The 14,670-nt window shown below is 44.6% G+C and overlaps 1 protein-coding gene across 1 annotated transcript in view; it reads left to right on the forward strand.

Moving 5' to 3' along the window:
- The window catches only part of pappa2 (pappalysin 2), a 477,685-nt gene that overhangs the window by 361,404 nt on the left and 101,611 nt on the right, over nucleotides 1-14,670 (forward strand). Inside the window, exons 19-20 of the mRNA XM_078561789.1 lie at nucleotides 2,883-2,992; nucleotides 12,478-12,549. Of these exons, the coding sequence (XP_078417915.1) occupies nucleotides 2,883-2,992; nucleotides 12,478-12,549 (182 nt within the window). The remainder of the gene's footprint in view (nucleotides 1-2,882; nucleotides 2,993-12,477; nucleotides 12,550-14,670) is intronic.

Consider the following 14,670-nt stretch of genomic DNA (forward strand, 5'->3'; position numbering starts at 1 on the left):
ATTGGTCAGATTTAAAGAACTAGCAAAGAATGACTAAAAATAATTGAAGAGGAAGAAAGTTGAATATGAGAGAAAGATCTCTAGTCATTCACTACTATTGCCTAAATGATGTCAGGGCCCATAGCCTTTGCAGTATCCAGTGCCTTCAGCAGTTTCTTGATATCACGTAAAGGGAGTTGAATTGGTTGAAGATTGGCATCTGTGATGCTGGGGACCTATGGAGGAAGCTGAGATGGATCATCCACTTGGCACTTCTGGCTGAAGATTGTTACAAATGCCTTATCTTTTGCACAGATGTGCTGGGCTCCCCCATCATTCAGGATGGGGATATTTGTGGAACGTTCTCCTCCAGTGAGTTGTTTAATTGTCCAGCACCATTAACAACTGGGTGTGGCAAAACTGCAGTAGACCTGATCTGTCGGTTGTGGAATCACTTAGCTCTGTTACTATTTGTTTTTGTATTACTAGTGATCTTTCTCTCATATTCAACTTTCTTCCTCTTCAATTATTTTTAGTCATTCTTTGCTAGTTCTTTAAATTTGATCAATCTTCTGACCTACCACTAATCTTTGCACATTTGCGCAGTGTTTCTTTCGATTTGATACAACCCTTCACCTTTTTATTTAGTCACGGATGACACATCCTTATTTTTTTTCTTACTGGGATAAATCTTTGCTGAGAGTTATCAAATATCTCCTTAAATGTCTGCCACACCATCTCCACTGTCCTACCTTTTAACCTAGTTTTCCAATTCACTTTAGCTAGGTCTGCTTTCATGCCCTCACAATTACCTTTATTCAAGTTTAAAACACTAATCTTAGGCCCACACTCCTCCCCATCAAACTGAACATGAAAGTCTTATCATGTTATGATTGGCATCACCTAAAGGCTCCTTTACCATGAGGTTGTTGATCAATCTTGTCTCATTGCTCATTACCAGGTCTAGAATTGCTCCCTGTTTGACTCTAATACTACTCTAAGAAATTGTCCCAAATATGGTTCAATAAAGTCACCTCTCATTCTTCTAATGAGTTTAAGCCGAATTTGCTAAACCTTTCCGCATAAAACAACCTTTCATCCCAGGAATCAACCTAGTGAACCTTCTCTGAACTGCCCCTAACACAAGTATATCCCTCAATAAATAAGGAGACCAAAACTGTACACAGTACTCCAGTCTCACCAATGCTCTGTACAACTGTAACAAAACCTCCCTACTTTTATATTCCATTCCTCTTAGAATGAAGGCCAACATTCTATTTGCCTTCCTAACTACTGCATGTTCACTATTCGTATTTCATGTACAAGTTGCCTCTGTATCACAGGATTTTGTAGTCTCTCTCCATTTGAGTAATATTCTGTTTTTCTCTTCTTCCTACCAAGGTGGATAACTTCATATTTTCTCGTTATACTCCATCTTCCAGATCATGCCCACTTACTTAACCTATCCATATCTCTTTGCAGATGCTCTATGTCCTCCTCACAACTTGCTTTCCTACCAACCTTTGTATTGTCAGAAAATTTGGCAAAAATATGCCTGATCCCTTGATCCAAGTTATTAATGCAGACCGTAAATAGTTGAAGCCCCAGCATTGATCCCTGTGGCACTCCACTAGTTAACAGTTTGCTAACTTAACTGATGCATTCATTCTGACTCTGTTTCCTGTTAGTTAGCCAATCCTCTGTCCATGTTAACATATTACCGCAACACCATGAGCTCTTAATCTTGTACAGTAACCCTTTAAGTCACACCCTACCGAATGCCTTTGGCAATCCAAATGCACTTCATCTACTGGTCCACCCTTATCCACTCTGTTTATTACATCCTCAAAGTAATCTAATAAATACGTGAACAAGATTTCCCTTTCATCCTATCAAGCAGAATCAACATGGTTTTATTGTGATTTCCTAAATGTCCTGCTGCTACTTTCTTAACAATGGATTCCAGTATTTTCCCAAAAGCAGATGTTTTGTTAATTGGTCCATAGTTTTATATAAGAGATGAGAGGAAACTTGTGTGAAGCATAACCACTGTCATGGACATATTGGGCCAAATGATTTACCTCTATGCTGTAACTATTTTAAGATATTATGTAATGCCTTCAACACAAAATGTTTGACATATTGATTTGGTTCCAAATATCTCCTTTTTATTATAAGTAGATCTTTGGAGCTGTAAAGTAGAAGCAACTGCGCATGACCAACTAGATAATATTTCATATTGGCATAATCAGAATAAATGGTAAATGGTTTAGTCTGTTGGAGTTCCATGTATTGATCAGGCCTGTCTTTAGATGGAGTAAGCTATGATATAAACTATAAGCTGATCAGACTGGGACAGTCCCCTTGTGGATTCCAACCTTAAATATAATGGTTATCATTACAAAACTGTCTCGGCCTACTTAGGCCATGGTTTGACTTTTCCTTTCTGCTTTTTCACTATTTTTTTTTACACAAATTCCTGATCACAACGTGTCTCAAAAATATCCAGGACCTAGAAATGAGCCACGGGATATCCTACCTGCTCCCTGCCCTCTCCAAAGTTCGAACCTTTGCCCTTTGTGGTAACTGGAGGAGAAATGTGTTAGGGAGCATCCATAATTGTTGTGTCTACTGTGACATGTGGAGTAGTCCTGAGTTGTCTACCTTTCTCTTCCAATGATATGTTTCAAAACATAGGGCAGTATCTCCTGCCGCCACCCCCCCCCCCCACCACCCCCCCACCGATTATCTCTTGTATCTGATAACTATGATAATATTGTATTGGGAAAAATGAAAGGAACAAAGAGTTTGGAAGTGATGTGGACCAGAATTCTTATTGCAGTGTATATTGATGTCAACCATGCAACATGATTCCTATTTGTGGATGTGTTCTACCATTTCAGGTTCTGTGTGTATTCCGTCATGTCTGATACCCCCCAGTGATGCAGTGGTTTTGCCCAGTAATGTAACTGCCGACACGATGGAACACTGGATGGAACCACCCAAAGTGCAGGTGAGGATTCGCAAAATAAAATTAATTCTCCGAGTGTAGACTTGGCTGCCAACGTCAGCTAATCCTTAACTGCCCTGAGAAGAAGGGGGTGGGCCGCCTTCTTGAATCACCTTCAGAGTTGATCTGCGTTGGTGTAGGGCTGCAGTCACATCTCGGCCAGACCAGGCGAGTCATCGGTGAACCAATTAAAACAAGGATCTGTCAGCTTTGTGGTCATATAAACTGCTTTATATTTCCATATTTTTAAAAGCTGACTTCAAATTCTCAAACTGCTATGGGGAGAATTTGAACCCACATTACCTGCATTGTTAGCTCAGGCCTCTAGATTATTACAGCAATACCATAAGAGTGACACTACCCCACCTAGTAGTGGAGAGTGGAATGTTTAGCTAAACCAACTTGTTCATTAACAATGCAGACTGTTGCCTTTTGACAGATTAAAACATTGTACAGACCAAAAAAATTACAAAAAAAATAACCTACTGCTGGGAAATAAAATGTGTGGGATCTGTGGTAAAGTTCAAATCTCGGAAAGGGTATATTTCTAAAAACGAGACCAAAGTGTGACGTAAATAGAATATTTTTGACCAGGTCTTGTCCTGCCATTATTTATGATATTTTTGATGTCAAAATAGATTCCCAGAAAGAAAAGCCAGTAAAACTTAGGAAATAAGTGGTACTGGTCCAAATTGTATATCTTCTATATCTTAAAATGGAACTCCAGTTTGGACCAGTTTTACTGGCTTTTTTCTTCAGATTTCAATGGCCAAGATGATCCCTGAAGACTTCTGAATTTCTGGTTCAAGGTCCAGCCAGGGAGCTCCTTCATCCACCCTCTTCCTTATTCACCCTCTCCCATATCCAACCTCTCCTATATCCACCCTCTCCCATATCCTCCATCGCCATCTCTGGTGCTGGATACAAGGAGCTCTCTGAATCCTCTGGCTTTCCCACCCACTGCTAACTCCCTTCCCTCTCTAGCCCCTGCAACTGACACCTCACTGATCTCTTCCACCTCCCACAGCCCCATCCCTTCCCTCATTAACCTTGTTTCCTTCATGAAGCCTACAGCTTTCCCCAGTGACCTCTTTCCAAATTTTCCATCTGGCCCCATAGGTACTAACATTGCCTATGTCCTTTTGCAGCCTCAAGCATTTTTATCATATTGCTTGGGTGTTTGTGTGGGGAGAAGAGAGAAACATGCTGGACTTTGATATTTTCAAATTGGCTACCTCAAACTGTTGGCTTTCACTGCTGGATCTACATTCTTGCTGTCTGGCTATGTGAAGACCATTTCTTACACATGCACACTGAAAACTCCTTTCCAGTCCTCCAGAAACCATTCCAAGTCATCAGTGTCATCCATTATGACAGCAACCCGAGTTTATTTTCTCTGCTTGACAATGCTTGACCTGCTGATGCACTCCAAAGTGTCCACTCCATGGTCTCAATCCCTTGCTGTCCCACATTTACTTGGCCCAGTTAAGTCAGCGCATCACCGATATTTTCTCCATCCATGCCCAAACAGCCCTTGGCAAGTATAGGAATCAGCTTTCAAATGATTGTTGAGAGAACTCCACCATCACGGTTGATTTAGAGGATGATACTGCATTATTCAGCCAGCCATCTGAAATGTAGTGCTGCATAATCAGAATCATCTCAATCTGAACAAAAAAGATTGTGAAAGAAGTAGCATTTACATAGATAACACTTTTCACTATCTCAGGACATCCTTATATGCTGTATAGCCAATTAGGTACTTCTTGTTGATGTGAAGCCACTGTTGAAATGTTGGAAAAGTGGCAGCCAATTTGCATTGCAAGGTCCCACAAACTGCAATAAGATAAAGACATGAAAATCTGTTTGAGTAATGGTGGATTAGGGGTAAATATCAGCCAATATTTCCATGCTCTTCCTGGAATAATGCTGGAGATCTACTGTGTCTGTCTAATAGAACAGATGGGGCCTCAGTTTAATGTCTCATCCAAAAGGTGATACCTCTGACAGTGCAGCACTCCCTCAGCAGTGCACTGGATTACCAGCCTGGATTTTGTGCTCAAGTCCCTTGTGGGGGACTTGAACCCACAATCCACTGACCTAAGGGAAAGAGAGCACTATCCACTAAGCCAAAGCTGACACTGAAATTATTGTAGCCATCTTGCTCAGCTTTTCCCAGAGTCATCAATCTCCAGCTGAATACAGTCATGAGCAACCTCAGGGTACTGATCAAGCCTGAACTTTCAGGCTGCTTTCTTATGAAAAATGAAAAATTACCTCCTTAGGCTCTCGCTCAGCCTCCTCCTATTATCTGCGTTTCCATCACTTTGGTGATCAATTCCTTTGATGCTTCCTTTGTAGCATTCCCAACTCCATCTTTATAAACAACAACATCAGCTGGATGTAAAGCTCTCCGCTCCGGCCACCATTCTCCTGCCTTCTGGAATTCCCCTCGAAGGCTACTCCATCTTATTCTCCATTAAAGAACCTCCAAAAAATTAACTTTTTTAGGATTGCTTTTTGGGCTGATTTTCTTACACGAGTGCCAGAAGGGAGATTCATAACAAGTGAAGGGAAATTATTTCTTTATTTATTCTTTCATGGAATGTGGGCCGCGCAGGCAAAGCCAGCATTTGTTGCCCAAACCTAATTGCCCTTAAACCGAGTTGCTTGCTAGACCGTCACAGGCAATTAAGAGTCAGCTATATTGCTGTGGGTCTGGAGGCACAAGTAGGCCAGACCGGGTAACGAGGACAAATTTCCATCCCGAAAGGATGTTAGTGTCCCAGCGGAAGCAACTAAGCAATCCCACAACTAATGGATCAGATCTAAGCTCTGCAGTCCTGCCACACCAAGTCGTGCATGGTGGTGGACAATTAAACAACTCACTGGAGGAGGAGGCTCCACAAGTATCCACATCCTCAACGATGAGAAAGCCCAGCACTATCCCAGCACCCAGGCAATATTCCAGCAATAATACTGAAGACTTGTGCTCCAGAACTTGCCATGCCCCTAGACAAGCTGTTCCAGTACAGCTACAACAATGTGGAAAATTGCCCACGTATGTCCTGTACAGAAAAAGCAGGACAAATCCAACCCGGCCAAAAAACAGCCCCATCAGTCTACTCTCAATCATTAGTAAAGTAATCTAACCATCTCTCCTTGACATTTAATGGCATTACCATCATTGAATTCCCCACTATCAACATCCTGGGGATTATCATTGACCAGAAATGGAACTGGACTAGCCGTTTAAATACAGTGGCTACAAGAAAAGATCAGAAGCCGGGAATTCTGTGGCGATTAATGCACTCCCTGACCTCCCCAAAGCCTGTCCACCATCTACAATGGACAAGTCAGGAGTATGATAGAATACTCTTCACTTGCCTGGGTGAGTGCAGTTTCAACAACACTCAAGAAGATCGACACCATCCAGGACAAAGCAGCCCACTTGATTGGCACCCCATCCACCACCTTCAACATTCCGTCTATGCACAACTGATGCACAGTGGCAGCAGTGTGTACCATTTATAAGATGCATTACAGAAACTCACCAAGGCTCCTTAGGCAGCACCTTCCAAATCCATGACCTCTACCACCTAGAAGGACAAAGGCAACAGATAGATGGGAACACCAACACCTGGAAGTTCCCCTCCAAGCCACACACCATCCTGACTTGGAAATATATCGCCGTTCCTTCACTGTCGCTGGGCCAAAATCCTGGAACTCCCTCCCTAACAGCACTGTGGGTGTACCTACACCACATGGGCCGCAGCGGTTGAAGAAGGCAGCTCACTACCACCTTCTGAAGGGCAGTTAAGGATGGACAATAAACGCTGGCCTAACCAGTGATGCCCACATCCCATGAACCAGGATTGAAAAGAAAGATGGAGATGAACTATTTCCTCTGATGAGAGAGTTTAGAACATGGGGGCTAGCCTTAAAATTAGAGTTTGGCCCTTCAGAAGCGATGTCAGGAAGCGCTTCTTTACACAAAGGGTAGTGAGAATCTGGAACTCTCTTCCCTCAAAATGCTGTTGAGACGCGGTGGGTGGGGGCTGGGGAGGGGGGGACGGTGGTGCGAGGGTCAATTTCAAACCTGAGATTGATAGATTTTTGTTGGTAAGGGTATTAAAGAATTTGGAGCCAAGACAAGTAAATGGAGTTGAGATATAAACCAGCCAACAGAATAGCAGAACAGGCTTGGAGGGCTGAATAATCTGCTCTTGCTCCTATCCATTAAGGGAAGCAGAGGAGCTTGTGAATTGTCTTATTCACATCCTTAAAGTGAGGCAGTTGCAATGTGGCATACTGCTTTGTGAAAGCAGTGGTGATTTGCCCAGATTACGAGGGGCTGTTACCTCATGGTGCTCACTCCATTACAGACGGGCATCACTCTCTGTAACCCTTCAGTGTATACGCATCCAACTGCCAGGAACTGGCAGGAGTGGTCACTAACAATCCTGCTGTTGGGTCGAGGCCAACGGCAGGAAACAGTCAATGTGGGTAGCTGGCTCTGCGCATTTGCACACTGGTGCCAGATTTTAGATACTGAGGTGGGCCAACTCGGTTTGGGAAATTTCCCATCTCGCCGGACTCACCTCTGTAAAAGCTACTCCAATCATGCAGTTTTCGCTCGGGGATGAGGTGGGGAGAGGTGCAGGACTGAGTTGGGCCCACTGAACAAAGAAGCAGAGTGTAGGAGGCCAAGTTAGGTGCCCTCCTCGGTTTTCCAGGGCTTTGTCCTAGTTGCTTTCGGAGTTGTTAGACACTCTAGCCTTCACCCCTCATATCCCCTCGCCTTCAGCCACCCCCATGATCCCTCATATCCTCTACGTCAACTCAATGCCAACTGATGTACCCCCACCCACTCCCATGGCCTCTCATACTCTCCATGCTACCTCCATAGCCACTCACCCAGTATTCACCGTGGGCAGATACTTCGAGCCATGTGGATATGAAAAAATAAACTTCAAACAATCTAATGTAGCTCTCACTACTACACACTTGATAGTGAAAAAAAAAACTTCCATTAATAGTACCTGTTCAAAGCTTTTAAATCTTCACTGGTGGTTAATATGTTATAAAACGAACAAACTTCTATTCAGACTCCACATCAAAGACAGCTAACCCTTTAATAAACTCTTTAAACTGTCAATCAAACTTTGAACTCAGAATGACATAATGATAGCCCATGGGGAAAGGGCAACAAAGAGGTCCATTGAAACTACATGACCAGATGCTACTTTTTTCTAACCTATGCCTGTCAATCAAAGCAGTCCAGCAGAGGTTCTTTTTTACTCTCACTGATAGCTGCAGGTTATCTTTTTAAGTTTAAAAAAGTAGGAACTCTGACAGTCAATCTGCACACAGCAAACTCCCACAAACAGCAATGTGATAATGGCCAGATAATCTATTTGTTTTCGCCATGTTGATTGAAGGTTAACTATATATATTCACCAGAATACTGGGCATAACTCCTCTGTTCTTCTTCAGAATAGTGCCAAGGGATCTTTCACATTCACCTGAGAGGATGAGTGGGCCTTGGTTTATTGTCTCATTTGAAAGATGATACTTCTGACAGCGCAGTGCTGCCCTGGAGTATCAGCCTGGATTTTTGTGCTCAAGTCTTGTAGTGGGACTTGAACCCAAAACCTTCTAACTCAGAGGCAAGAGTGCTATCAACTGAGCCACAGGTGAGAGGAATAGGCTTAGCTGTGATGTCCCCCCAAGTCAAAAATAGCCTGCCAGAATTGTTGCATGAAAAATGGCTCTATGGCAGCCAACTAGAAAACCAGCATGAGTTAGCACTGTAGGTAGAGGAAGGGAGAACATTGGAGGAGCAAGAAGAAAATGCCATGCTATTGCCACATCTTCTGTAGGCTGCAGAGAGATCATTTTTGGATGAGAATTCCATCACCAAAGCAGACCCTGATTTCAATTAACCTTTGAGTAATTCCCCTGGGCATCTCCGTAGCACTGGGTGTGAGAGCGGTGGAGTGGGAGCATTGAATGATGAGTTACATTAGTGAAATCTGAATTATTAGTAATTAGCCTTGATGCAGCAGTATGTCTGGGAAATGTAACAACAGTAGTGTTATATCATTGGACGTCTAATGCTGCAGGGCGGTGACACAGACCAATTCCAACTGCTGTCGTGTGTATTTCTGGGCCTCCACTTATAGGCCACCCAGCTACGCGATGCTATCAGAATTGCCATCCAGCTCTGCTATTTCATTCCCTGCGAAGCCTACAGATTTCCTAGAGCAGTCCCGACTTTTTCCCCACCTTGCTTACCCCTCCCAGTGAAAATACGTGGCCTGACACTCGAGAATAGCTTGGGCTGATACATTTGAGATCGGGAACCCTGACGTGGTGAGAGGTTACCATGTAAAAAATGTCCCATAAAAGCCCACGACCCTGTTTCCCCACTAAGCGAAGCGTGTTGGATTTATTTATTTTTTTGCTGAGGGTGGCTGCCCAGGAAGATACCGCTCAGGACTGCCGTAGGGTCACTAACCCTTCAGGACTGCCCGGGAGTGTCCAGGTTTCGGAGATTGATCTCCAGGGCGCAGCAGTGAGTGAACCCAGGAGAACTGTCACCGAAAGAAATGAGGAGTTCTTGTTAATGCCCTTTGAGTACTTTGGTTGATTAATCGGAGAAATATTGGAGGTTGATGGGAGGTCATGTGATGAAGCCTCCAGAGCTGCATTCAACCAGAGTTGGGAACCATGGGCCTATAACAAAATGATATTGAAGGCTGCGCTTTTGGACTTATTCAAAGCTGGTTGTATCAGGCAAAGTACCTGACTGCCGCCCCCTGTGTAACTGAATCCTTTGCAGCTCAGGATTGAGGAAATGACTGCTTTCTGTAGCACAGTGACACTTGGAATGTGAAATAAGCACAGTATAAATTACATGAACGCTAGGCTATAAATCATAGTAATCGGGGCCAGCTTTAGACCTACAAGGGGAGTTCCTGGTCCAGCTTGTAGAAGTTCTTGCTCTAAGTAATGGTGTCTGTTGCATTTTCCATAGGTCTTTTAACAAAGCGTAAGACTCAGTTGTGTTGTCAGTTGTGCTCTGTCCGTCTTGCAGCTTGTCCCTCACCTCCCACACCGCAAACCCACTCCCCCCACCAACCCCAACAACAATTCGCTTCAGCTTCTTTAGTCTAGGGAAAGGGGAAAAAAAATTCTCCAGCTGCTTGGGCTTTGGATTACTATCCATTGCCCCCCCCCTCGCACTCCCCTAGGTAGTGAAAAATGTGCTTATTGAAACAGAGCCATAGGTGGTTATCAGCTGGAGGTTTCCTTGTCCATGTTTGACCTGATACTATGAGACTTCATGGGGTCTGGAGTTAAAGCTGAGGGCTCCCAGGACAATTCCCTCCTGTATACCACTGTGTCACCACCTCTGGTGGGTCTGTCTTGCCAGTGAAACAGTATATACCCAGGGACAGTAATAGAGATGTCTGGGGCATCAGCTGCATAATATGATTGTGTCAGGCTGAGTCTTGACCAGCCTGTGAAGGCAGCTCTCCCAGTTTTGGCACAAGGCTCCAGATGTTAGTAAGGAGGACTATGCAGGGTCGACAGGCTGAGTTTGCCACATTGCTATGGGTCTGCAGATACACGTAGGCCAGACCAGGTAAGGACAACAGATTTCCTTCCCAAAACCAGATTGTTTTTTATGACAACCTGAGAGTTTCGTGGTCACCATTACTGAGATTAGCTTTCACTTTCAGATTTATTAATTAATTGAATTTAAATTTCACCAGCTGGCGGTGCTGGGGTTTGAACACATGCTCCCAGTGCATTAGCCTGGGTCTGTGGATTATTAGTCCAGTGTAACATTAACACTATGCCACTGTTCCCATGGTGATGCCAGTTGAGGGATAAATATTGGCCAGGGCTTAGGGGGAATCTCCCCCATTCTTCAATGGGGCTTGTTTTATGAGGAGAGATTGAGCAGTTTAGGCCTATACTCGCTGGAGTTTAGAAGGATGAGAGGAGATCTAATTGAGGTATGTAAGATGCTAAAGGGGATAGACAAAGTAGATGTGGAGCGGATGTTTCCCCTTGTGGGGCATTCTAGAACAAGAGGCCATAGTTTTAGGCTAAGGAGTGGTAGATTTAAATCAGAGATGAGGAGGAATTACTTTTCTCAAAGGGTCGTGAATCTGTGGAATTCACTACCTCAGAGTGCAGTGGATGCCGAGACGCTGAATAAATTTAAGGAGGAGATAGACAGATTTTTAATTAGTACCGGGTTGAAAGGTTATGGGGAGAGGGCGGGAAATTGGAGTTGAGGCCGAAATGAGATCAGCCATGATCATATTGAATGGTGGGGCAGGCTTTAGGGGCTGAATTGGCTACTCCTGCTCCTAGTTCTTATGCTCTTATGTTCTAAAACAGTCCCATCAATTGTTTCTATCCACCAAAAGAGCAGATGGGAGCTCAGGTTTAATGTCTCATCCGTAGAAACCACCAAGAGTGTGCTTTGACTGATCCTCGGCTAATACAGTTTAACAATAATTAAGCTACAATAACGCACAACTGTATCCCATTTTAACTCTGTTCCTGTCTTGGCGCACCTAGAGTTGTCCTGCTGTGCTAATGGCCAAGCAAGACACAGAGACATGGATTTAAGAACTGTCCAGGGTTCCCAAACAGGAGAGGATAAAATTGCATCTCGGTCTCCACAACCCCATTTTTAAAATCAATGTAATTTTGTCTCCTTTAGTGAAGTTGCATTTCTGTTGGGATAAGGTTTCAGGGACACCATCTGTTCTGTAAAGATGTAATACAAATGCAATACTGCAACAAGAGAGTGTAAAATGGCTGTCAGCTGCCCATTACCTTGCTATTCTTCATGCATGAGGGAGGGATTATTTAAAATTATTCAAAAATGGGGGCTTCACATCCAAACTTCATTGTGGTGTCAGCTGAGACCTGTGCAAGTCAGGACTTGGTGCATAGTGAGCACGAGCCCAGACTCTCAGCCTCGCGATTTGATTCAATCGTGGAACCTGGAAATCTGACCCATTTGAATTGATCCATCATTGTAACCTGCTGCTGCATTCCCCGAACTGAAGCCAGTGCTTGTTCCTGCTGATCTTAACTAGGAACTGCAGGCAGATGAGCTGCTTGATAAATTGTGCAGAACACCTGCAGCTGGGGGCAACAGCGGCAGATGACGTGATGGCGGACAACAGCGTGGGTGAGATGTTTTAATGAGTTGCCCTTTGATCAAAAGCATCTGAGAGTTCAAAGGACAATGTTCGTCCTTCTTAATGAACTGCAGCATGGGTACACAGACGTGTCACACTTGGGTGTGCTGTGCCTCCATCATTACAAAACATGACTAAACTTCAAAATGCATTGTCATTTGTGAAGCGCTTTGTGTCATGCTGCAATATTAAAGCAAATACGTCCTTTATAACCTGCAATTTCTAACAAAATGACATCGGTTTGTTTTCTTGCAGAGTATGGTGTGCACAGGAATGCTGCAATGGCACCCGGAACCCCACCTTATCCACTGCATCCAATCGTGTGAGGTGAGCTGCTGCTTTGATTGTTAGGGGTTATGCTGCTCATGTCTCTGATGTCCCTTTACCAATCCCCATTCCTTTCTCGAAGCTGCTCGGACTGTGAAGCACTCTAGCCGCCTGCCATCCCTTCCAGAGTGTTACCGTTTAGAGGGTGCATTTTCAGTGCTGTCCCCTCCCTAATTGCGATGGCGCAGGAGGCTGCAGTGTGGCCGCAGCCAGAGAATGGCTGAATGATCAGCAAGGTTTGAGTTGGGGCGGAATGGGAGTTCCCCTGCAGGGTCAGAGATGGAAGAAACTGCAGTATAAAGTAAAGCTGTTCAAAGCAAAATGGTGGAAATATGTGTTTAGAAGTAGGATTGAGGTTTATGGAGCAAGACAGAGTGGGGTGTTCAAATGGGTTGTGGAACTGGAATCCTGACTTATTAAGAAGGTGCCAATTTTGTGTGCAGGATCTCGGGTAAAAATGTAGGACGTTCTGTATAAATGATATTCTGGAGTTTGGTTTGTTCACCTTTGGCCGGGGGTGGGGGGGAGGTGGGCGGGGGGGCGGGGGGGCGGGGGGGGGGGGGGTGGTGGAGTGGTGGGGAGGGGCAGTGGGAGGGGGGGGGAGGTGGGAGGGTAGGGAGGAGGTGGGAGGGGTGGGGGGAGTGGGGGGACAGTGGAGGCGGGTGGGTTTGAAGAATCCATGGGGTAGAGACCATGTTTGGATTTTTCTCTGCTCTGTTGGTGGGTTCAATGGTCTTTTTCTTCTTACACATTCTGATTTTCTTTCTTCCAATTTCACCAAGAACTATGTTTATTTTAAAAAAAGCTCTCCCAAGAATGCAGAATACCTTGAAAGGTACCCTTGAAATGCTCTTTCACCACACAGCAGAGTGGAATTGATCTTCTTGGTGGCTATCTCTGTTTGGTGATGTATTCTTTCCAGTGGAGTTTGGCCATTTGCCCTGTGCCTTTGTGTTTATTAATCTAGATGAGAAAGGCTGGGGATGATTATGAAGCCTCTGGGAATTGTCCCTTTTTAAAGAAGGGGATTTATCCTTTATTTCCTCCCCCCCCCCCGGCACAAGTTAGCTTTCCTTCCTCCCCCTTCAGAAGGCACTGAGTTGTGCTATGGTCACTGGCAGTCCTTCACTGACTTGCTCCAATAACCCTCACTTTCAGGCAGGCACCGCTTTGGTGACATATTAGACTCGGCTGTGATGCATGCTGCTGTTGAATAGCATGCTGGCATCCACTTGTCTGGGCTCGCACCTTTGAGTGGAACACTTGAAAGTTTGGAGGAAGCTATGTGTAATCGCAGTGAACCAGTGCAATTCAGTGCTGCAAGCTGGAAAGTGTTAAAAGTGAGACCCAGCGTCTAGCAGCAGAAGTGCTGGAGTGCTCCCTGCTAGAAACCTAATACTTTCCATTTCGCAGCAGTCATTTCTGCTCCGTTTTCTGACGACGTCATTGCTGTTCTTCTGTAGCTAAATAAAGCTCCTTTTCATCATACTGGCGCAGGGATATGTTGAGATATTATTGCTTCTGGTCTCCTGTGCTTTGTGTTTTTTTTTCCAATTCTGCTGGTCTTGAAAAACTGCCAGGAAATCTTCACAAAACACAGTAATCAGATTCGCATGTTGCAATGTGCCAACATACCCCAGCGGCAATGCTGTCAGATTCCAGCAATAATATTTACTGTTACTTTTAGGAGAGGTGATATGGACATGGTGGCCTGGGCGGAGGGAAGCGACACCTCGTGTCTTTTTTTGAACGTCAGTGAGCTTTTTACCCTCTCCCACCCACTCTAGAATAAACTTGGCCTCACTCTTCTCGATGACCTGACAGGTGGGCAGCCCCACGGCAGTCTCCAGGGATTGGATCAAGTGTCCATTCTACACGCGTGAACCTAGACAGTGCTTACTGCTTCCCCGTCGCCAAGCCCTTCCCCTGGGAGGACGACAGCTTGTATTTATGCCTGCCCTTAGTCCCAAGGTACCTTACAGGAGCAATAGTCAAGCAAATTTGACAAAAAAAAGCCGCGTAAGAAAATGTTAGGACCGTTTACTAGAGGTTTCCACAAAAAGGTAGATTTAAGCAGTGACTTGAAAGAGGAAGGAGAGCTGGAGAGATTTAGGGAGGGAG

Source organism: Cetorhinus maximus, chromosome 17, assembly GCF_964194155.1.
Source record: "Cetorhinus maximus chromosome 17, sCetMax3.hap1.1, whole genome shotgun sequence".
Taxonomy (NCBI): domain Eukaryota; kingdom Metazoa; phylum Chordata; class Chondrichthyes; order Lamniformes; family Cetorhinidae; genus Cetorhinus; species Cetorhinus maximus.